The sequence below is a fragment of the Artemia franciscana genome, chromosome 20, assembly GCF_032884065.1.
Source record: "Artemia franciscana chromosome 20, ASM3288406v1, whole genome shotgun sequence".
In the NCBI taxonomy this organism is placed as follows: domain Eukaryota; kingdom Metazoa; phylum Arthropoda; class Branchiopoda; order Anostraca; family Artemiidae; genus Artemia; species Artemia franciscana.
The window spans coordinates 27,968,958-27,993,916 of NC_088882.1; the positions used below are offsets into that span (position 1 = coordinate 27,968,958).

Sequence of the window (24,959 nt, forward strand, 5' to 3'; positions counted from 1 at the left end):
CTAGAATAGATTTCTAGACATCAACATTCCCAACCTGTAAGGGTTTCTTAAAAATAAAATACAAGTTGTGGTTACTACATAATGAGAAGGCATACATACTTGAGGTGTATCGAAGCAAACATCTGAGTTAGATTTGGCGACGCTATATAATTAGATGCTTTCTATGTCGCATCACTAATGATGATTCGTTCTTTTTACTGATTTACTGGTATCTCTTCTGCGTCACTAATTTTTATAGCAAGATCCAACTCATTAAAAAACTACTTTTCACTTTTATAGAATAATGAATTATTTTGGATTGTAGTCGGGAGTTGAATCAAAAATAGCCTAGATGGGACAATATAATTCTTATCTGAATAAAAAGTCGATAAAATTCTAAAACTGAAACTCATGATCATATAAAGTCTGATTATCTCATGACAGAAAAAGTCTTTGCCTCAAAAGCCAGTGTTGTCATAACATAATTGCTAAATTGCTAGTGTTGTGCGTTTTCGAATAAAACGTCACGAAGCACCACATCTTATTACCAGTAATTAGAACGATCCGAAGCGGAACGCAACTACTTTTAAACTTCTGAAACATAGCTGTCACTACGGAATAACCAACCAAGAGCATGATGAAAAATAGAAAATTTTATGAGCTGATCTGGAATCTGAACACTGAAAATGTACATAGAGTAGACAAATAAAACATCAGTAGTATTAAAATATGAAGTCTGGTTTCAACATTTTGAAATGTACTGCTTGCTATTATGAGTAATACGAAAAAAAGGTTTCATTTTGACTGTTGCCTTCTTTCTCCTTTATTAATGTTTAGTCACTAATATTCTAGTAGCGTCAGAAATTTGTGGATAACAATCACCGTTTAAGCCATTCATGGGTATGTCAGATAGGTAGTTGGGTAGATGGGTTGTTTCCCTAGGGGTAGTTTCCCTATGCATAATACCCCTTAGATGGGTAGTTTCAGATAGTTTCTTGAATAAAAGATAAGGAAATTTTGGTTTCTTGTTGTTCATTTTCTTCAGATATTGAACAATAAATCAAATTAATGCAGTTTGTCTTATGAGACCTTAATATATGGCTCATTAGTTGACTTTTTGGACAATTTAACCAATTTCGTTTTTTGGTGGGGGGAGGGGACTTCTTGAAATCGAGAAAATCAATGTAGAGACTTGTATTTAAGACAAATGCTCAATAATATTTGCTTTAACTTTAAACTTTAGCCAAAGTTTGTAAGCTTTAATCTCTACAAGTTCAACTATTATGTTTGCACTTATTGCTCCAAAGGAAAAACAATGAGTAGGCTTTCACCATCATTTGTGACACTTCTGCAGAAATAAGTCTGCAGATAAAGCACTAGATACCTACCAGAATTGCAATAGCTCGTTCTTGAAAAGTTTTAATTGACACCTTTTGGTTCTAGGCGTGACATTATGACCTGAATTAGTTGTGATATGGCAACAAAAGCACCAGCTCTGGTTCCCTCCAGAGGTTCAGTTTCTATCAACTGAAATTCCTTCAATTCAAACAGTATGAAAATACTTGATTTCCTCTTAACTCAATAAAATTGCAAAGGATATTCTAAGGAAATAAGAATAACTTGAGCGTGCAAAAACTTCAGAGAAGCAAAATTCAGAAAACAGGTTTGTTCAATCCGAAAAACCTGTTATTTCAAGTGTTTTAAATTTAAACTTCTGCACTGTTGGCCTTTTAGGAGTTGACGGTAGGTTGTGCTCACAAACAAGCGGGGCATAAGGTCACTTGTTGCATATTGCAACAAGAGGTTGAGAGGGCAAAACCGTCAAATCTTTTGCATAACTATACATGTTTGAAATTGCGGATCAATCATTACTACAGATTTTTTTTTTTTTATTGAAAAAAATCATATAAATACTTAGTCTCAATATATTTTGTGAATCCAGGACACATATAGAGCCTACTATGAATTTTAACCGTCTTTCGGACCAGTATTTCTTTTTCCCTCTTCAGCCATCACATCTAGAGGTTGTGATAACACTGAATTTTGCACTGAATCATCTTCTGCGACCAAGTACAAGAAAATCGTCAAAAAAATAACTTCAAGTATTATTTTAAAATCATCTCTATTTGAGGTCAATATTTATAATTGAGCAGAGGCATAGGCCTACTTGTATACTAGAATAAATTTTAATCGTTATTTAAAGAAGTCTTCTTTTCATTTTTTCCTATATATCCTTTCCCTTTTAAACACTTAAGGAAAGGGATATTTCCTTTCACTGCAAATCCTACGATAGGTTTTAATCATTATTTAGAGGGAACACGTATATCTCAAAGTTCTGATCGCCATGTATCTTTCACTTAGTCATCTCTACTTGAAACTATTGAGAAGAAAAAAATACTGAAAAGAAATTTAAAACGTAGTTCTGAAATGCTTTTTTTTGCAAGTGGTGGGTGTCGTTAATCCAAAACATCTGTGCATCCTAGTTTGAATTTCAATCCTCAGTAAAATACTGTTACGTTTTCCTTTACGAACCATAATATCTAAAGACTTTGACCACTCTCCATTGTTGGTTCTTTTTGTTGTTGTCCTTCTCGTTCTCTCAACGTCACTATCAAGTCGAAAATGTACATGATCCCGGTGATGATCATTATGGACTAGAATAATGAAAGAAGATACATTTAGTCACTAAAACGCAAGTCACTAAAGCTCAGCACACGAAAGCCACTCCTTCAAAACTGTAATAAAAAGAAACATTTTAGAAAAACAAACTACAGAATGAGTTCATACCGGGAATTAGCAAGTGCACAGCCAGCTTCCATAACACCAATTACAACGACTGCAGAGCGAGTACAGCAGGACTAGATTGATTAGTTGTTTTAGCTAGCACAAGAAAACTACTCTTTATAAAAAGAAAAGTATCGACGCTTGGACTGCGGAGCGAGTTCTAGCAATCGCCCAGGGCAAAGTAACACTAGCTAGCACAGCAGAACCACTCCTTCAAAATTGTAAAAAAAGGAAAATTATTGATGAACGAACTGCAGAATAAGTTTATACAGGTAAGTAGCAATTATACAGGCAACTAGCTAGTATAGCAGCAATCACTTGCACTGGTTGAATAAGCTAGCATAACAAAATTACTCCTTAAAATTGTGATGAAAACAAAAGTTCAGACGCACGGACTACGAAGTGAGTTCACATAGGTAACTAGTAATTGCACAGGCAACTAGCCGGCACATCAGAACTAGCTAGCACACAAAACCCCTCTTTCGAAATTGTTATGAAAAAGAAAATTAATGATGAAGGGTCTGTAGAGTAAGTTTATACAGATAAATAGTAATTGTACAGGCTACTAGCTAGTATAGTAGCACTGGCTTGCACTAGTTGCACTAGCTAGCACGACAAAATTACTCCTTAAAAACTGTGAAAAAAAGAAAACATGCACACGCATGGACTACGAAGTAAGTTCATACAGGCGATTAGCAATTGCACAGGCAATCAGTTAGTATAGCAGCACTAGTTTTTCTAGCTAACACACCAAAAATACGTCTTAAAAATTATGATTAAAAGAAAGAATATAGGAGCACAGACTGCGAAGTGAGTCCATACAGGCTACTAGCAGTTACATAGGTAACTAGCAATTGCACAAGCATCAAGATAGCATAGCAGCACTAGCTAGAAGAACAGACTGCTCTATGAAAATTGTAATGAAAATTCACAGAGAAACGGACTACGGTGTGAGTTCATACGGGTAATTAGGGTAATTAGCAGTTCCAATCATGGAAGCTTCGGAGAAGGGTAAATTAGAAAAAGAATTCTTTCTGCCTTACTGCCTTAGAAAAATCTAAAAAATAAACCTCGATTTGAGATAATTGGCTTTGTAATAAACGTGTCATCGGTACATCACTGTGCCAGAATTTATGATGAAATTATCTTAAAAAATTTATTTGATCCTCGTTATTATCTCTTCTGTATTTGAGCTATGAATATATGTCAAGAAAATCAAATTTAATATGGGGGAAAGAGGCTAAACAACATTTGTCTCCAATCCAGGTAAAACTTGTTCTTTGACACTATAAGCTGCTTTGAGGCTAGCATCTATGGATGATTAAATAAAAAAAACAAGTTTTTTCAACTGAAAGTAAGGAGTGACATCAAAACTTAAAACGCACAGAAATTACTTCGTATATGAAAGAGGCTGCTTCCTCATCAACGCCCCGCTCTTTACGCTAAAGTTTGACTCTTTCTCTCAATTCTTCTTTCTAAAACAGTAAAAAACTTTAGTGTAAAGAGCGGGGCGTTGATGAGGAAGCAGCCTCTTTCATATACGAAGTAATTTCTGTGCGTTTTAAGTTTTGATGTCACTCCTTACTTTCAGTTGAAAAAACTTGTTTTTTTTATTTAATTTCTGAACGTTTTTGAATCAATGCATGTTTTGATTTTGGCTCTCCGCAGAGGAATGATCAAAATGAAATTTGCATATTTTTTTTTTGGCTCAATGTTTTTCTCATAATTTTGATCGAATGATTTTGAGAAAAAAAGAGCGGGAGACGAAGCCTAGTTGCCCCCCGATTTTTTGGTTAATTAAAAAGGCAACTAGAACTTTTAATTTTTTACGAATCTTTTTATTGGTAAAAGATTTACGTAACTTATAAATTAGCTTACGTAAAGAACTTTTGTATTCTCATGTTTTTATTACATATATGAGGGGATTCGCCCCATCGTCAGTACCTCGCTCTTTACACTAAAGCTTAAATTTTATCCCAATTCATTAAGAATGACCCCCTGAATCACAAAAGCCGTAGAATAAGTAGTTGAAATTACCGAAAATACTTTAGCGTAAAGAGCGAGGTATTAGAAGGAGGTGAGCCCCTCATATGGGTAATAATTTCTGTTTGTTTTAAGTTTTATTGCTGTTCCTTACATCCAGCTGAAAAAGCTTTTTCACTTTTATTTTTTAATTGTTTTTTTTTTAATAATGCTAGTAAATCCTGCTCTCCCTTCATGGAAATTTTCTTCTCCCATTACAAATTCTCGAAGGAAAGTTCCCCCAGCATATCCCCCTCTTCTCAACCCCTCCCCAAAACCAAAAAAATCCTCCTGAAAACGCCTGTATACTTCCCAATAACCATTACTATATGTAAGCACAGGTCAAAGTTTGTAGCTTGTTGCCCCTCCCACGGGGACTGTGGGGGAGTAAGTCGTCCCCAAAGACATAGTTATAAGGTTTTTCGACTACGCTGAATAAAATGGCTATCTCAGAATTTTGATCCGTAGACTTTGGGAAAATAATTAGCGTGGGAGGGGGCCTAGGTGCCCTCCAATTTTTTTGGTCACTTAAAAAGGGCACTAGAACTTTTCATTTCCGTTAGAATGAGCCCTCTTGCAACATTCTAGGACAACTGGGTCGATACGATCACCCCTGGGAAAAAAAAAAAAAAAAAAAACAAAAAAACAAAAAAACAAATAAACACGCATCCGTGATCTGCCTTCTGGCAAAAAATGCAAAATTCCACATTTTTGTAGATAGGAGCTCGAAACTTCTACAGTAGGGTTCTCTGATACGCTGAATTTGATGGTGTGATTTTCGTTAAGATTCTATGACTTTTAGGGGGCGTTTCCCCCTATTTTCTAAAATAACGCAAATTTTCTCAGGCTCGTAACTTTTGATGGGTAAGACTAAACTTGATGAAACTTATATATTTAAAACCAGCATTAAAATGCGATTCTTTTGATGTAGCTATTGGTATCAAAATTCCATTTTTTAGAGTTTTGGTTACTATTGAGCCGGGTCGCTCCTTACTACAGTTCGTTACCACGAACTGTTTGATTAAGTAGCTAAATAAGCTAAAAAATGCTATGTGATGACAGGTTTTCACAATTGTGCTTCTGTAGCATCTCAGGAACTGCTAATGGTATTGAGAAGAGGGTTTTGGGGAATGTTGAGCAAATCAGAAGACACCAGATTAATAATTAATTAATTATTAAAAAGTAATTTATCATAAAAATAATTTATAAAAAATAATTTATTGAAATTAAAAAAAAAATGTTCAATGGTGTGCGTGATTTTCAATGCTAAATGGCGGCGTTACGCCATGTTACAGATAACCTTTCACATCTTGACAAGTCCTTTCACGCTGACTGGCGAACAAATTCAAAGATATATAACAATCATAATAAAATATTATCAAATTCATGTTTTGTTGATACCACTAAAAATACAGAAAATAGAGGAAGATTCTGCAATCAGGCATGAAAGCTTAGTAATTACTTTTCAAATTTACTAAATACTCCCCTAAACACTATTTCATTTTGTTCAGGTAATGTTGAATTCTCTATAACGTAAAAAAAAACTTAATTAACGTAAAATTCTGAGCAAGTTTCGTGTGTATACGTCACAAAAAGGTTGTGCTAAGACAAAGGATGGCTGCCCCCGCTCCCTCATTGCACTTCTTGGTTGAAGAGCCACGAAATGGAGATCAGCACCACCAGTTTGGACCTTGAGGGTCTAGTTCTATCAAACTTTACTTTTTTTGTTGCAAGTTGTTGCAGCAGTAGCCCTCAAAGCTTCAACATAATAACCTTAACCATAACCTAAGACAATTTAGATATGCTCAACTAAAAACCTGGATGTACTTGAAAACCTGGTGTCTTTTGATTTTGCTCAACATTCCCCAAAAGCTTTTTCTTAATACCATTAGCAGTTCCTGAGATACTAAAGAAGCGCAATTGCGAAAACCTGTCATCACATAGCATTTTTTAGCTTATTTAGCTACTTAACCATTCATAGATACAAGCCTCAAAGCAGCTTATAGTGTCAAAATACAAGTTTTACCTGGATTGGAGACAAATGTTGTTTAGCCTCTTTCCCCCATATTAAATCTGATATTTTTGACATATATTCATAGCTCAAATACAGATAGAGAATAATAAGGACTTTTTTCCCAAGACAGCAAATGAAAAAACACTTTTTTATTGTAAGTCTGTTACTGTTTATTGTTTTCTTTTCTGACGGCCCTTAGATATAGGGCCAAAACATTCAGATAGGTTTTGTTCATTCACTATCTTGGGAAAAAAAAGTCTTCATTATTTTCTCTTCTGTATTTGTATTGTGGAAAGGCAGTGTGGTCTTCTTCATTATTTGTATTCATAGCTTGAGTTTATAACCATATATTTTCATTTTTCTGGTGGGAAGGAGTACTATTTAAAAGGACTCCGCATCTGAAATTGACTTTTATATATTTAGATGAAGTATCTAACGATGAAAGATCTTTTCAGCCGCCATTCTCTGTAAAAATAAAAAATAATAATTTACCTGGGCCTTATCCCCCAATTTTAGGATCCACTCGACCACCTCTTCTCTTCCCAATTCCACCTCAAAGTTTTAATTCAATCTTGAAAGGTATTCTTGAGATATTTCCAATAATATAAAAACCATGTAGAGATATCGTCCTTTGATTTATTAGGGTTCGTGGGCATTCTTGTATTTTTAATAGTATATATTTTTGGGAAACAAGAAAAATATTGATTCCGCCAACAGTCCATGCATTCTCACTCGAAATACAGGTAATAAGGAACAAAATGTTTCTTGGCCCAGTTTCATATTTTACATCAACAATCTGCTTTGTAAATTATATAAAACAAAATAAACTTAATTTGTAATTGTTTAATGCCAAATCTGTTTTTATTATTGGCAATGATTGTGGTTCGGGCTAAGGAATTTGTAAAGTAAAAGTCGAACTCGAGTGATTTTCACCCATTTAATAGATGGCGACAAAACGCACCTTTTTGGTACAAAGCTGTGTCGTTTGACTGGCCAGATGAAAAGAGAAATGGGCTGATTAGTTATCTCATCAAAAGAAGCATTTAATCTTATTAGTTCAATTAAATTGTGGAAGAGTTGGGTGGCAAACTAAACTATTAGCCCCAAGGTATACCTGAAAAGATCTTTTTTGTTCATGTTTGTACCAGAATACCCCAACCAGAGCATTTCTTAAGGATGAAAAATTGTCTAGATTTAGAGGCACAGACCTCAAATAATGGGGTTAAGATAAATTGATTGCGAGTATTTCAGTGACAGGATTCTATTTTAATCCGAGCTCATTTTAGAATGGCAAAAATACATCTTCGTATCATTTAACACTTGTTTACTTCGGTATAAGATAAACATTAGCCAAGATGCTTAAGATATTAAAATTTTTGTTGACAAAGAATTTTTCCCGACAAAAATCCTTACTATCCTACAGATATCTAAAATCTGGCATACCAATGCAATTTGCAGAGACTGTAATCCCATAGTACCCAAACAATATTCTAAGGTTTGGCTGTTTGTAGTAGACGTAACATATGCCGTCATGACCTAGAGTATTGAAGTTATTCTGCGTAGCCTCGTCATACAAGGCACGACTGACTAGAGAAGTGCGACAAAAGTTGCCCAAAGCATTGGCCTTATCTTAAAATCATGAATAGAAGAGAGAAAACATTGAATAGCCCAATTTTCTTAAATTCACAAATTTTTAAATGGAAAGTTTCAAAAAAGTAGCTAGTTTTCATCTTCAAATTTTTTTTTAGTGACTACACTCTGACATAACCCTATAGTCTTGACTTGTATCACCTTAAAAAAAATAGATTGTACAGAAAACACTTACCCCAAAAGCAAAAAATGCATCTTTTTCTTCTTTCCTTACAAACAATGAGTGCTTGTCCTTACCAAATGCATTGATAACTAATCCTCCAGATACTATTGACATTAAAGCAAGGACGAACAAGTATATACTTTCCTAAAAATAACAGTAATGAAAGCAGAGCACACGTTGCCAAACAAAAATCTTTCAAGAGAAAACTTGGACAGCGAATTCAGGAAAAACGTATCTTAAATTACCTTAAATTACCTTAAATCGCACTGGCCGGCGAATAAGGTTGGGTGAGGCACTGTGAAAGTTTTTGTAGTTATCCACTAGTGCGAAATCAATAATAAAATTCGACCATTAACCTAATATACTGGTATATAGAAAGAGCTGGAAATTAAGCCACGCCAGGGACTATTAGCGAGAGCCCTTGTCAAAACACTTGTTTTATCTTTTTGGTCTTTTTTTCAAGGGTTGAAAATCACTCTAGTTTGGTTTTTATAAGTATTTTTTTCTTAACCCATCGCTCTTTTCGCTAGTGGTTAAGAACTTTAATAAAGCTTCTTGTTCCAACCCAATGCACAAGTATTTCATCAATCTTTCTTAAAGAATTGGGACAAAAAGTCAATGCTTAGCCTACTGTGGAGTTGAGGAAGGGGTAGCCTACCTCAGATATAAAATGAACTTGCTGAATAAAAAGTCTGGAAAAACCTAAAATTTACTTTCAGTCCTTTTTACATAAGTAAATCTAGAAAGTCAATAGCATAGACAGCTTGGAAAAGGATGACCTCTCCTCCTTTCTAAATTGTTGATGTTAAAAGATGTAATCGTAAATCGTCGTTGATTAAACTAGGCTCAAAAAACCTAGCTCTATAACCTAATATCCTGAATTTTATAGAAGCATAAAAAGACACTGTATATCTCTCTACAAACTTATAAGAGGCTCTGTCAACCACATCTGTGCAGCCCTTAGTCTCCCTACTCATCATTTCTGTCTCCAAGGCTTGAGGCTAATGTCTCTTAGGTAACAAGTCAACCTCAGTAATTTTTTGAAAAAATCAGAAATGGGGCCAACTTACTTTCTATCTCCTTTCCGGCGTACTTGGTCTTCTCCGGCCGCTCCAAAGCTATTCCAAGTTTCATAATCCCTTTCCAACATTCTTGGTCTCCTCACATAGCGTTTCGTTCCATTCGACTTCCTTTACTTCATTCTGTTTTTTCTTATCTTCCAAGTTCCTCCACTTCTTTCTGACTTTTTTAAAGTTCATTTTTGATTCCTCTTTTGCTCTTTGGACTTCCATGATATTTTGCAACGTTCTTGGTCTCTTCATATATCTTCTAGTCCCACTCAACTTCTATTTCTATCTTTCAACCTCCTTCACTACCTTACGAATTCTTATAGTCCTTTTCCGACATTTGCGTCTCCTAAAACTGTTTTTATTCCCATCCAGCTTCTGTTCCTGCCTTCTGACTTGATCTACCCCTATTCTGACGTTCTCAATCTGTCCCACTATCCCTCCACCTGATTTTATTTGGTTGATTTCTGATGTGTTTGGTCTCCTCGTGCTGTCTCTAGGCCACTCCGACTTTGGCAGTTCTTTCCATGTTCTTGGTCTCCTCCACCCTCCTTAGTCCCACCCAACTTCCTTTATAGGCTTCCGTATTCCCTTACTGTCTTATGATTGTCTCTGTAGTTATCATTATTATTATTTATTGAAAACCTGTCATATACAAAAAAAGGACGTAGCAGCGAAAAAAAAAACAGTTAAAAAAAACAAAAAACTCACAACTGAAAATACTTGCAGAAACGGTGACACTAATCCTACGGACATGACAGAAATCAGATATACACTTGTGTCATGCCGACGTAAGGATCTAAGTATTCAAGATAAGCTTTTTTAGAACTTATAAAATAACTTATTACTCTAACTAAACTGCCTTTTTAATTCAGAAGTAATATTTAAACATTTGGAACAAAAAATCAAACTTTAGCGTAAAGAGCGAGGTATTTAGGAGAGGGTGACCCCACTCATATACGTAACCAATTCTGTTCGTTTTAAGTTTTAATGTTGCTCTATACTTTCAGTTGGAAAAACTTCTTTTTTTTATTTAAATACTAATAGGACATGAAAGAAGGATAAAATTAGACTTGAAAGAAAATTTAAATATTATATTGAGCAAAAAATAAAACATGTGGGGGGAGTTGTAATTTGAAGGAAAAATCATTAATAGAACCTTGATATTCCTATTATTACAGTACAAATAGGTTTTTGTTAATTACCAGGTACACCACCGTGGTTGGCCTCACCATGAGGTTCTTATGTGGGAAAACAAGAATTTTCCGAACAACTAAAATCATGAAAAAATAAAGTTCCCGTGCGTGTTTATCACGCGTTCTTGCTTAGTAAAATTCCGGCTTGACCTTGTTCAATCATGGAAGATAAGTACAAATGTGCTTGCTGTGCGCCTTTTAGCTACTTACTAGCTCAGATGGCCTGACAAGTGTAGACACCGGCGAGTGGCCATTTTCTGATATTTTTTATGCTGTTGTAGTGATTTCGAATGCGTTTTTATAGCACCACCATCATAAGGAGCATTGCCTCTCACTATTAATCGTTTTCTTCTATGAACTATTCAATAAAATAAATTAGCAGTTCGGGTCTGGTATACTTACAAGATACTTGCATACTTTTTCTTTCCAAATGTGTAGCACAAGCAGAGGTAAAATAATAAGAATTTGACCACTAACAGTGAAAATTGCTAAGAAACTTAGATCCACATAGGGGGCGTATATCTGATCCTTTTCTCTGAGGTCATATCTAGGATCAGGAGAATATCCATACATCAAGGCAAGCGGCATCCAGCCAAGGACAAAATGATCTCTTATGACACCTATATTTACAATCGCTAAAACCTGAAAGTAAATTTTTATTTTATTCTGGTTTCATATTAAATCAGAAGTTAAGCTAGGCTGTGTTCTATGCCCCTTTATTTGGATTAAATAAATAAAAAAACAAGTTTTTTGAACGGAAAGTAAGGAGCGACATTAAAACTTAAAATGAACAGAAATTACTTCGTATAACAAGAGCTAAGAGCTCATATGGCACTTGTGACGAGGCGAGAAGAGCTAAGAGCCAAGAGATCATATGGTATGAGCTCTAACAAAATTCTATGAATCAATAGATTGATTTAAAACGGAAAATAAGAGGCTTAATGCCGGTAAAGATTTAAAATAAGAGCTCTGAGTCACAAAGTCCTTCTAAATATCAAAATTCATTAAGATCCGATCACCCACTCGTAAGTTATAAATACCTAATTTTTTCTAATTTTTCCTCTCCCTTTTGCCCCCCAGATGGTCGAATCTGGGAAAACAACTTTACCAAGTCAAATTGTGCAGCTCCCTGACACGCCTACCAATTTTCATCGCCCTAGCACGTCCAGAAGCACCGAACTCAACAAATCACTGAACCCCTCCCCCCAACTCCCCCAAAGATAGCGAATCCAGTACGATTCTGTCAATCACGTATCAAGGACATTTGTTTATTCTATCCACCAAGCTTCATCCCGATTCCTACACTCCAAGTATTTTTCCAAGATTTCCCCCTCCAAATCCCCACAATGTCAAAAGATCTGGTCGGGATTTGAAATAAGAGCTCTGAGACATGAATTCCTTCTAAAAATCAAATTTCATTACGATCCGATCATCTATTCGTAAGATGTAAATACTCCAATTTTCATGTTTTCCAAGAATTCCGGTTCCCCCCTCCAACTCCCCCGAATGTCACAGGATCTGGTCGGAATTTGAAATTAGAACTTCAAAGCACAAGATCCTTCTAAATATCAAATTTCATTAAGATCTGGTCACCCTTTCGTAAGTTACAAATACCTCAATTTTCAAAATTACCCCCCCCCCCAATTCCACCAAAGAGAGCAGATCCGGTCCAGTTATGTCAGTCACGTATCTTAGACAGGTTTCTATTCTTCCCATCCAGTTTCATCCTGATCTTACCGCTTTAAGTATTTTCTAAGATTTCCGGTCCCCCCAACTGCCCCCCCCCCCCCCAATTACGCTTGATCCGGTTGAGATTTAAAATAAGATATCCGAGTTACGAGGTCCTTCTAAATATGAAGTTTCATGAAGATCCGATCACTCCTTCGTAAGTTAAAAATACGTCATTTTTCTTATTTTTCAGAATTACCCCCCCCCCCCCCGCAATTGATCAGATCCGTTCCAATTATGTAAATCACGTATGCAAGACTTCTGCTTATTTTTCCAACCAAGTTTCATCCCAATCCCTCCAATCTAAGCGTTTCCCATCATTTTAGGTCTCCCCACCCCAAACTTCCCCCAATGTCACCAGATCCGGTCAGGATTTAAAATAAGAGCTTTGAGACACGATATCCTTCTAAAAATCAAATTTCATGGAGATCCAATCACCCGTTCGTAAGTTAAAAATACCTCATTTTTTTCTAATTTTTCAGAATTAATCCCCCCCCAAACTACCCCAAAGAGAGCGGATCCGTTCTGGTTATGTCAATCATGTATCTAGGACTCGTGTTTTTTTTCCACCAAGTTTCATCCCGATCCCTCCACTCGTTGGAGGTGTTTTCCAATTTTTAGGTTTCTCCCTCCCAACTTCCCCCCCCCAATGTCACCAGATCCGGTCGGGTTTATAATAAGAGCTCTGAGCCACGATATCCTTTTAAATATCAAATTTCATTGAGATCCGATCACCCGTTCGTAAATTAAAAATACCTCATTTTTTTCAGAAATCCCCCCCCCCAACTACCCAAAAGAGAGCGGATCTGTTCCGTTTATGTCAATCATCTATCTAGGACTTATTTTTTACTAGTGTTTATTTTTCCCACAATGTTTCATCCTGCTCCCTCCACTCTGTTTTCCAAGTTTTAGGTTTCCCCCTCCCAACTCCCCGCCCCCATCACCAGATCCGGTCGGATTTAAAATAAGAGCTCTAAGACACGATATCCTTCTAAACATCAAATTTCATTGAGATCCGATCACCCGTTCGTAAGTTGAAAATACCTCATTTTTCTAATTTTTAAGAATTACTCCCCCCCCCCCAACTACCCCAAAGAGAGCAAATCAGTTCCGATTATGTCAATCATGTATCTGGGACTTGCGCTTATTTTTCCCATCAAGTTTCATCCCGATCCCTCTACTCTACGTGTTTTCCAAGATTTTAGGTTTCCCCCCTCCAACTCCCCCCAATGTCATCGGACCCAGTCGGGATTTAAAATAAGAGCTCTGAGACACAATACCATTCCAAACATCAAATTTCATTAAGATCCAATCACCCGCTCATAAGTTAAAAATACTTCATTTTTTCTATTTTTTCCGAATTAACCGGCCCCTACTCCCCCCCCCAGATGGTCAAATCGGGAAAACGACTATTTCTAATTTAATCTGGTCCGGTCCCTGATACGCTTGCCAAATTTCATCGTCCTAGCTTACCTGGAAGTGCCTAAAGTAGCAAAACCGGGACTTTAGGTTTTCCCCCTCCAACTCCCCCCAATGTCATCAGATCCGGTCGGGATTTAAAATAAGAGCTCCGAGACACAATATCATTCCAAACATCAAATTTCATTAAGATCCAATCACCCGCTGATAAGTTAAAAATACTTCATTTTTTCTATTTTTTGCGAATTAACCGGGCCCCACTCCCCCCCCAGATGGTCAAATCGGGAAAAAGACTATTTCTAATTTAATCTGGTCCGGTCCCTGATACGCTTGCCAATTTTCATTGTCCTAGCTTACCTGGAAGTGCCTAAAGTAGCAAAACCGGGACCGACAGACCGACAGAATTGGCGACTGCTATATGTCACTTGGTTAATACCAAGTGCCATAAAAAAGAGGCTGCTTCCTCATGAACGCTCCGCTCTTTACGTTAATGTTTTTTAATGTTTTAAAAAGTAGAGTTAAGAGAAAGAGTCAAACTTTAGCGTAAAGAGCGGGGCGTTGATGAGGAAGCAGCCTCTTTCGTATACGAAGAAATTTCTGTTCGTTTTAAGTTTTAATGTCGCTCCTTACTTTCCGTTAAATAACTTGTTTTTTTTTATTTAATTTCTGAACGTTTTTGAATCAATGCATGTTTTGATTTTGGCTCTCCGCAGAGGAATAATTAACAAGAAATTTGCATTTTTTTTTTTGCTATATGGCTTTCTCATAGTTTTGACCGAATGATTTTGAGAAAAAAAGGAACGGTGGAGGAAGCCTAGTTGTCCTGCGATCTTTTGGTTACTTAAAAAGGCAACTAGAACTTTTAATTTTTTACGAATGTTTTTATTAGTAAAAGATAATAGTAACTTATAAATTAGCTTACGTAACGAACTTTTGTAATCTCATGTTTTATTACATATATGAGGGTTTCACCCCCTCGTCAGTACCTCGCTCTTTACACTAAAGATTAAATTTTGTCCAAATCCATTAAGAATGACCCCTGAATCACAAAAGCCGTAGAATAAATAGTTGAAATCACTAAAAATACTTTAGCGTAAAGAGCGAGGTATTAGGAAGAGGTGAGCCCCCTCATATGCGTAATAATTTCTGTTCATTTTAAGTTTTAGTGCTGCTCCTTACTTCCAGTTGAAAAAACTTTTCATATTTATTTTTTCATTGTTTTTTTTAATAATACTAGAAAATCCTGTGCTCCCTTCGTGAAAATTTTCTTTCCCCATGACAAATTCCTCGATGGAAAGTTCCCCGAACATATCCCCCTCTTGTCAACCCCTCCCCCTGACCAAAAAATTCCCCTGAAAACGTCTGTACACTTCCCAATAAGCATTACTATATGTAAGCACTGGTCAAAGTTTGTAACTTGTAGCCCCTCCCACGGGGACTGTGAGGGAGTAAGTCGTCCCTAAAGACATAGTTATAAGGTTTTTCGACTACGCTGAATAAAAAGGCTATCTCAGAATTTTGATCCGTGTACTTTGGGAAAACAATTAGCGTTGGAGGGGGCCTAGGTGCCCTCCAATTTTTTTGGTCACTTAAAAGGGCACTAGAGCTTTCCATTTCCGTTAGAATGAGCCCACTCGCAAGATTCTCGGACCACTGGGTCGATACGATCACCCCTGGGAAAAAAAACAAAACAAAAAAACAAACAAACAAATAAACACGCATCCCTGATCTGCCTTCTGGCAAAAAATACTAAATTCCACATTTTTGTAAATAGGAGCTTGAAACTTCTACAATAGGGTTCTCTGAGACGCTGAATCTGATGGTGTGGTTTTCGTTAAGAGTCTATGACTTTTAGGGGGTGTTTCCCCCTATTTTCTAAAATAAGGCAAACTTTCTCAGGCTCGTAACTTTTGATGGGTAAGACTAAACTTGATGAAACTTATACATTTAAAATCTATATTAAAATGTGATTCTTTTGATGTAGCTATTGGTATCAAAATTTCATTTTTTAGAGTTTTGGTTATTATTGAGCCGGGTCGCTCCTTACTACAGTTCGTTACCACGAACTGTTTGATCATTTTAATGGATTTTGTCTTAAGAAGCACACGAAAAGCAATGGAAGACGATGGAATCAAATGGGGCGGGGGACCCTCCTGGACTTGGATTATGCTGACGATTTAAGCATCCTAGGTTAAAGTATGAGCAAAATGAATGAACTTTTAGAGGTTTTGCGAGTTCAAGGTGCTAGAATAGGTTTGAAAATAAATGTTAAGAAGACTAAGCCACTAAGGCTAGGAATAAGTGAAGATTTTCAGGTGACGCTGGGTTACGCTAAGATTGATCAGGTGGAAACCTTTACTTACCTTGGTACTATTATTAGTCAAGACGGTGGGATAAGCGATATGTTAAAAGTAGAATGGCCAAGGCTCAGGGTGTTTTTTCACGGTAAAAAAAAACGTTTGGAAGAATAGGAAAATAAGTCTGCAAACCAAGATTAGAACATTGGAAGCTACGGTGATGATAGTGGTCACATATGGCTCTGAAGCATGGACGCTCCAAAAAGCGGATGACACGGATTGTTCTGGGTACCTGACTGCCTGACCTTAGTTCACACAGTAGGCTGTACGAAAAGTGTGGTTCAATCGTGCTTTCTATAACGAAAGAAAGGTTGAGATGGCTTGGGCATGTTCGGCGGATGAAGGACGGCCGATAACCAAACATTGTCTTTATAGGCCAACCGTCTAGGGCTAAACGGAAAGCTGGTCGTCCGTGGTTGGGGTGGAAGAGTATCATAAAGAAAGGTTTAAAGAAAATGGGAGCCTCCTGGGAGGGTGTAAAGAGGTTTTTTTAATATAGAAAAAACGCAAAAAGAGGGACCCATTCAAGGCCGTATCAATGAGGGGTTTGCCCTTTCTCAAAAATGCTTGTCTGGCTCGTAAAACGCGACAAAATGAATTTAAACATATTTTTGATGCTCTTTAAGGTTTTTTCTAGCCCTCTCCCCAAAAAATACTTTTGAACCCCCCCCCCCCCAAAAAAAAAAAATGTCGATACAACCCTGGGTCCATTAAACTTTTAAGAATGTTTCACATTAACATTTATGCGAATATACCGCCTTTATAACTTCTGATTCCAAACCATAGACCCCAGAGCCTTATATATATAAAAAAAAAGTGAGCCTAGGTAATGGCAAAATTACATGATGTTCCATACTTCTTGTTTTGCAGTATTTGCTCAGGTCAAAACTTTTTCCTGGTAGTTATTATTATTCTACTCTCTAAAATCCCTCTGTTCAAGATTAGGTTTTCTTGTTTTAAAGCTTTCAAAATGTTTCAAAGCTTTAAAGCACCCTCTAATCAGCAACTAGAACAGAAATGAAATCAGCGAAGAATTAGAAGGTTGTAGGGATATACAGTGAGCATAATTTTCTGAATGAAAAAGAAAATAGGACTCATAGAAGTTGGTAGTGAGCATGAAGAGGAGGGGATCTACTCCAAGAATCATTTGGTTGTTTTAACTTTTGCCTTCAATTAATTTTAAATCCAAGAATGTTTCAAATTATCTTACATTCGTAATGGAACACCGAATAAGAACTGCCAACGTACTATTCTTTACGTTTAGAATTGGGTCTATTCATAATACCATGCTGACTTCTCGTTATTTTTGTTTTTCTATGTAGTTCTTTAACCAGTTCCAACACAAGAAGTGGCATAAATGTTCTAAGAATTATTTCTGAAATTAGTTGCATTCCTCGCAGCACCAGCACTTATTGCAGGATATTTTTTTTGCGTCAGCAGGCTGCACGGAATGTCTGCTATAAGTAAGATAAGGTAAATTTCAATAATTTAAAATTTTCTGAGTATTAAAAGGATAGCAAGGTTTGTCAGGATTGCAGCTGCACATCATAAGCATTTTCTTTAAATAGTATTAATTTATTTTAGTTTAATTTGTTGTTTTGTTTTTTATGTAAAATTCCTATGGCCCATGGGCTTTTTCTGGAATAAACTTTTATTATTATACGCATAATATACTCACATTTAGAAATTTCGTGTGCACACATAAGTGATATCAACTTATGCTCGTTTTCTATTGTTAAAAGTTTTAACGTGCAGTCCTAAGCAACTGAGCTTCGCTTAGTGAAGAGGATTTTAAGCATAATAACGACATTCACTGAACCCTTCCCCCCTGTCTCTCTGGAAATGTATACAAATCCTGCAAAAAAAAACAATGGGTCATAAACTTTTGAATCATTTTTCGGTCTCAACTTGCTTTCAAATGGCTCGCAGAATTTTTATACAATAAAAAAGTCTTATGACAGATCTGCCTCTCACTCAGACAATCTGTCTTGGGTTTTTCTACAATTAGCCATGGCTTGATGCCAGCAACTTGACTTTAATTCAAAAATGACTTTTTTCACCCTTACCGTGCAACTATCTGCTTTAGTTCTGCTTTATGACAGATTATTCTAAAGAAGTGAAAATAATTAACTTTATCATTACACACACATATATATATATATATATATATATATATATATATATATATATATATATATATATATATATATATATATATATATATATATATATATATATATATATATATATATATATATATATATATAATAATAATTTATTTGTTACCCGCTTGTTTTGACAAATTAAGCGGAGTAAAAACATTAAGGAAAGAAAAACGAAATAACACAAACAATACAATTAATACAGTCTAATCAAAGGGTGGTAAGGGCCCAAGCGTTGACAGGCCTCAGCACCTAATCTAGCATAGAGTTTTTTATAAACGAAAATAATATCAGTGGCACAAAACTTTCTGATAATCTTCTGATTTCTATAAGAACGCGGCAGATACAATAAATATTTACAATAACGAAAATACATAACTCTTATGCCCTGCAAATCTTGATTATTAAACAACGGGCGCAAACCGGAAAGAAACAATATAGAATGATCGCAATATGTAGAATAAAGTCTGGATAAAGCCTTTCGTGAAAATCTGCCTCGGTTCGGGACAATTTTCGCGTACCCTTTTTTAAGTTTACTTTTAATATCATTTAGCCCACAGGATCGAAAAGCTGATAAAGATGAACAAATATTAATACCAAGCCACCGAATCGAAGAAACGAGCTTAACTGAAAAATAACCACAATCAAGATCACTACTTTGATGCTTAGCATTAAAAACTAAATATTCACATTTTTCAGTATTAAGTTTGAGGCCGATTTCCTCAAAAGACTTAGAAACAAGCTGGGTCGACTTAATTAGGCTAGATTTAGTGCGGCTGATCAAAAGTAAATCATCTGCATATGCAATGTACGAAAGATTAGTTAGGCCTAAAAAACATGATGGATTAATACGTGGCAAAACAGAATAAAGACAAGCATTAAAAAGATAAGGGGATAAGACTCCTCCTTGCCTAAGACCAGAACGGATGGGGATATTACCAACGTAGGTGTCACCTGACTTGAGTCGAACATATGAATTAGCATACCAAAAACGAAGAGTTGATATAATAGACACATTTGCACCAAGTTGGATTAAAGAATACCAAAGTTGGCTATGACAAATTGAATCAAAAGCTTTTGAAACATCGAGTGCACAAAAATGAACCTCAAAACCATTTTTATGCGCTTCAAGTAATAGCGAAACTATAGCACGATGAGCATGTTGGCATCCTATATACGGCTTAAAGCCAAACTGATTAGACATATAATCTACATTAGACAGGAGATCAGGGAGCAAAACATATTCAAATACTTTACTTAAAGTACAAGCAACCGTAATAGGCCTATACGAAGCGCAACTAGTTGGGTCCTTACCGCGTTTCAAAATTGACGTAATGTTACCAACTAAAAAAGAATCAGGGACTAAAGAAGAGCATAAACACATCTGAAAAAGTAACTGCAAGTGATAAACTAATTCCTCCGAATCGGTGTTGAGGTGAAAAGCACTGATCCCGTCTATATCATAAGATTTCGATTTAAGTCTCTCTACACTTCTTTTGACACGGTCAACACTAACGGGAGGTACATGACCTTGAATGATTTTGTTAGGCAACAGATTAGAACAGAGCTTGGCAAAACGAAAATGAACCGCATATATCACTGTATCGAAAATGTTACTATAATGATTGATCCATGATACATTAGGGATTCGGTCAGCCGTAGGCGATCTATCAAACTTCGCGACATTGATCACTTTTTTCCACTGGCTAGGAGACTTAGGAAATTCAGCACCATTGTACCTAATTTTTCGAAGATAGCGTTTAAAATCAAGTTTTGTTTTTTGTTTAATATCGAAAACATTACCCCTTAAGGGGCGGCCGCAAGCTATCCAAATTTTTAGCCACAACTTAGCCCGATTTTTTATTGTTTTGAGCTCTGGGTCATTCTTCCAAATTGAACTTCTTGTTTTTGCTCTAAAGCGACATAGGGGAACAGCTACTTCTTCAGACCTCTTTAAGCACGATACAATGTGGCTATAATAAATATTAAGCTGAATTCTGGCTTGTGGGGACCCAACGCTTGTACACAACAGATTAAAAGGGACTTTAATCGTTGATAGAAGGCTAACAAGCGTAGAAAAATAAAGAGGCCAGTCAGCTTTGTTCCATTCTCTTTTAGAAATCCATTTTCTAGAATTGGGACGAAGGTTCTTCTCCGCAGTAGCATTAAGGGTAACAGTGAGGGATAGGGGGAGATGGTCGTAATCACGCTCATCCTGATCAACATGGACTTCGCCACAGATGAGACCAGAAGAAACGATACAATGGTCAATGTCTGAAAGTGAGCCACTATTATGGATATAGGAATGGGAGGCATCTTTCTTCAAAATTTTGTAACTATTCGGTAAGGAATCTAACAGAAGCTCAGTCCGCACTGATGAAGAGTGAATGTTACAGTTCAGATCACCGATTAATAACCAATCCAGTCCACTACTCTCAATGCCATTCAAAAGACTTTTTATTAATGCGCAAAATTTTGTAAATTTAGTTAAACTTCGGAGGGATTTCTGGTCGCAGGGGAGATAAACATTAATGAGGACAAGGTTGGCAAGACAAATAGCAATATAACAATCACTCTCGTGATAGCATAAAGGGGGTGGTGAAAACAGCGTCTTTTTTATTAAACATGCTAGGCCACCTGATGGTCTGCCAGAGGTTTTGCGTGCACTTTTAGAAAAAACTGAATGTTCGTTACTTCTCTGTAGGGAGTTTAAGCTCACTAAAGGTAGGAGATGCTCCTGGAGGAATAAAACATCAAAATTTTCTAATTTCTGATCTAAAGAAACGTCTTTATCCTTAGTACCGTTAATATTGAACGAACATATAGTGAAATTAGTCTTAGCACTCATTTTCTAGTATAGGACGATCGTTTCGACAGAAGTTCACGAAGAATTCGGCATTTCATTGAAAATGACACATGATTGCCTTGACAGTTCGCACATTTTGGTGTAGCCTGGCACGGAGAATCAGGCGAGGATTCATGTTGCCCTGCGCAACGGGAGCAGCATTTTTCTTTATCACAATTTGATTTTAAGTGATTTGGTGATTGGCAATTATAACAGCATTTGGGTGGGCGTTGGTATTCGTAAACTCAATATATCTCATACCCAATCTTTATACCAAGTCGAAGTGCATTAGCCAGCGCAACAGCGTTTTCAAAAAACACTCTAACAGCCAAAGAATTGCCTATTCGCTTCGCATGAGTAATATTATTGCAATCAATTAACATTTCCTCATCAAAATTGGTCGGTATACCCTTAATGATTCCAGTATATTTCGTTTCTTTTACTTTGACGTCACAATCTCTCATTACATTTGGAACGGCATTGCAAAAGTTCCTTGCAGCAATCTTGTCAATTCGTACCACTAGCTTATCGCCAGAGGGCTTAATGCTGTGAATACATTCATGACCTGGAATAGAGTCTATTATTTCGCGACGCTTGGCAGGATTATCTAATTCTGATGGGACTTTAGAAATAACAACGGTCGTCAGATCGGGATTCAATGACTGAGCGCCAGGGCTGCTAAGAGGGGGGAATTTAAGATCATACGACGAAATCTTCTCACGGATTTGCTTAAGTTCCGAATCAATGCTTACAAGCTTTGAGGCGAAGCTAGAATAAGCCACAGCAGGAATAACAGGAACCTCGGTAGGTAAAATAATCACGTATGTAGGCAAAGGCAAATTTTCGCTGTCGCATTTCTGGAAGATTTCCATCATGTCCTTAATGTGACGGTAATTAGCTTGATCGCCTTGGCGTCTTTGCACACGTTCACCCTCGTAAACATGAGACCAAAGTTCTATTTTAGCCGCCATAATAGACTTCTCATCGAAAAACCCAACAGCATGGTTAGCAATAACTTCATCACTTACTCCTTTTTTAAGATTTGATTGCACGAAATTCAACACCGACGAATGTACATATTCCGTCATAATGGTATAACCAACAAATATGGACAATTAGCCAAAGTCCAAAATCAAATCAAATTATTACTCACCATGCTGTCAAACAGCTAACATCCGATAAAATTAGTTTCAAAATAATCCTTTTCAAAGTAACTGAATTCGTTATTTTCGTCACACTAAAGTAGACCGGTTTTACTCACAGTTCATAAATATCCAATTCAAACCAAATCCTTTTACTTTGAACTCCGAGTCAATATAATCCAGTTATTTGAGATGTTCTCACTCTGAAAGCTAATATATATATATATATATATATATATATATATATATATATATATATATATATATATATATATATATATATATATATATATATATATATATATATATATATATATATATATATATATATATATATATATATATATAGATGTTATAGATGAAGCAATTTATTCACACTAAAAACTGTTTTAGAAGCACTGCTGATGGTTATTTGGCCCAAGGCGCTCACTTGTTGGGGATTTCTAGATAAAGAAGTTTGTCTGAAAACAACTTTTAAAATATGAGACACATGGTGTAGGTCTGGGATCAAAACCCCTTCCTTTCTTCCCCTGTTTTTACGAGCTATGCTTTGTTCTGCAACTTTGAAAATTTTCCTATACGAAGTCAGACCTATTCTTAATACCTTTAAACGAAAATAGCTCTAAGGATAACTATATAAGCTGTCATTACATTTATTCAGTCACATTTTTAAGTGTTTGCTAACAGCCTAATACAATAATGTTTATTTTTTCTTCTGCTAAAATTTGAGCAAAAAAAGAACAAGTCATTCTATTTGAAAACTTTCCCCTTTTTAGAAAAATAGTAAAAACATCATTACAAAACATTAGGGATACTCAAAAAGTTTAAACGAAAACTCATGTTGACTGTTCATAGAGTAAAAGAAAAAAAAAGCCAAATTCGTATTCCGAGTCAAATACTGTAAAAAAAAAATTAAAATCAATGTCAACTAACTGTCAAAATGTCACAAAAATACAAGCAGGGCAAGGTTACGAATACTTCCCGAGATATTTTAAGAGATACAAAGTTAGACCTATTCTTAATATCTTTAAACGAAAACTCATGTTGACTGTTTTATTTTCATCGCTTAGATTTGACGAAGATATTATAGCAAGGTTTATTCTGTGCATTTAAAAAACAAGACGAACAAGGATTATTTTCTTTTAAACAAGGTTTTTAAGATGTATGAGTACCAAGCGAAGTTGGAACTTTAACATACAGAAATCATTGTTAGGAAATTATTGCAAAAACTACCTCTCTATACAATATAACGTAATAATCGACTGTCACTTCGGGCCTCTAAAGCTTTCCTAACAAATCATTTCCAATCCTTCCAATAGCCTGCAATCCGAAGATTGCAGGTAGCAGGAAGGGTGTGCGAAAGCACAGGATGGTTGTTCCCCAGCCCCCCATTGCACTTCCTGGCTGAAGGGCCATGAAACGGAGATCAGCACCGCCGGTTTGGACCTTAAGGGTCTAGTGCCGTCTTACTTGCTTAATCCTTCCAACAAATTCCGCAAAAAAAGACGGCGTCAAAAACCAAACTGATAGGTAGCAATCAAAAGGGGAGGGGGGTATGGTGTTTCTAGGCTCATTGCTCTAAGGATAACTATATAAGCTGTCATTACATTTATTCAGTCACATTTTTAAGTGTTTGCTAACAGCCTACTACAATAATGTTTATTTTTTCTTCTGCTAAAATTTGAGCAAAAAAAGAACAAGTCATTCTATTTGAAAACTTTCCCCTTTTCAGAAAAATAGTAAAAACATCATTACGACACATTAGGGATACTCAAAAAGTTATATGGTGTAATTAAGAAAATATTTTATTGTTCCTTAAAATTATTACTAGTACCATTTTACAAATTACTGCAACTGTTATTAGAAAAATTTAAAGAGAAAACACAAAAAGAAGTATACAATGGAAATCCCAGCACATTGACTAATTACGTCTTCCCTGTCGCTTTTCATTAATATAATATTATTAAAAATAACTTACAATCTCTATGAGCTTGAATAACACTCTTATTTTCGACAAAGCGAAGAAATTCATATTTTCCTTAACCAAATTGATTGTACTAATTAGAACTCTTTATTATTTTATCCAGGCTTGCCTAACTGAGATAAGGGACAAATAAGTTGATAAGAAACTTGATCCTTGAGAGCTTCATAATGCCATCTATTTTTATGCTTGAATTTAGGAAATAAAATTGGAAAAACTTACTTGACAACACTGTTCCACAGTAGTGCTACCAGCGCATGTGCAATTGTTAGCAGCAATGTCAATCTTCTCCGAGTGGCTGTATACACGCTAATGATAGGACCACGTTTGAGTTGATGGTGCTTGGCTTACTCCCCCAAGACCCCCCCCCAATAAAAAAATTGGGCAGACACACAGAAAAACAAATGAAAGCACTGAAGAAAATAAGGATTTTGGAATATTTTACTTGTA

At 36.0% G+C, this 24,959-nt stretch overlaps 1 protein-coding gene across 2 annotated transcripts; it reads right to left on the reverse strand.

Moving 5' to 3' along the window:
- Positions 1–617: 617 nt before the first annotated feature.
- LOC136040069 (uncharacterized) lies at positions 618–24,655 on the reverse strand. 2 transcript variants are annotated; one of them, XM_065724140.1, is made up of 4 exons: positions 24,507–24,655; positions 11,278–11,517; positions 8,625–8,756; positions 618–2,633 (listed from the first exon to the last, which is right to left on the reverse strand). In XM_065724140.1, the coding sequence occupies exons 1-4, from the start codon at positions 24,558–24,560 to the stop codon at positions 2,520–2,522; spliced, it is 540 nt and encodes a 179-aa protein (XP_065580212.1). In that variant the 5' UTR covers positions 24,561–24,655; the 3' UTR covers positions 618–2,519. The 2 variants fall into 2 exon arrangements, with proteins under 2 accessions (XP_065580212.1, XP_065580213.1); XM_065724141.1 differs by having other exon boundaries at positions 618–2,714.
- Positions 24,656–24,959: the final 304 nt, after the last annotated feature.

What these genes read in the sequence shown, in the direction of transcription:
- LOC136040069 (XM_065724140.1), bottom strand. Translation starts at nt 24,560, where the DNA reads ATGAATTTCTTCGCTTTGTCGAAAATAAGAGTGTTATTCAAGCTCATA. An exon ending in AAAAAGTATGCAAGTATCTT is followed by an intron (nt 8,757 to 11,277) that starts GTAAGTATACCA and finishes TGTTATTTTTAG; the next exon opens with GAAAGTATATACTTGTTCGT. An exon ending in ATGCATTTTTTGCTTTTGGG is followed by an intron (nt 2,634 to 8,624) that starts GTAAGTGTTTTC and finishes TCATTATTCTAG; the next exon opens with TCCATAATGATCATCACCGG.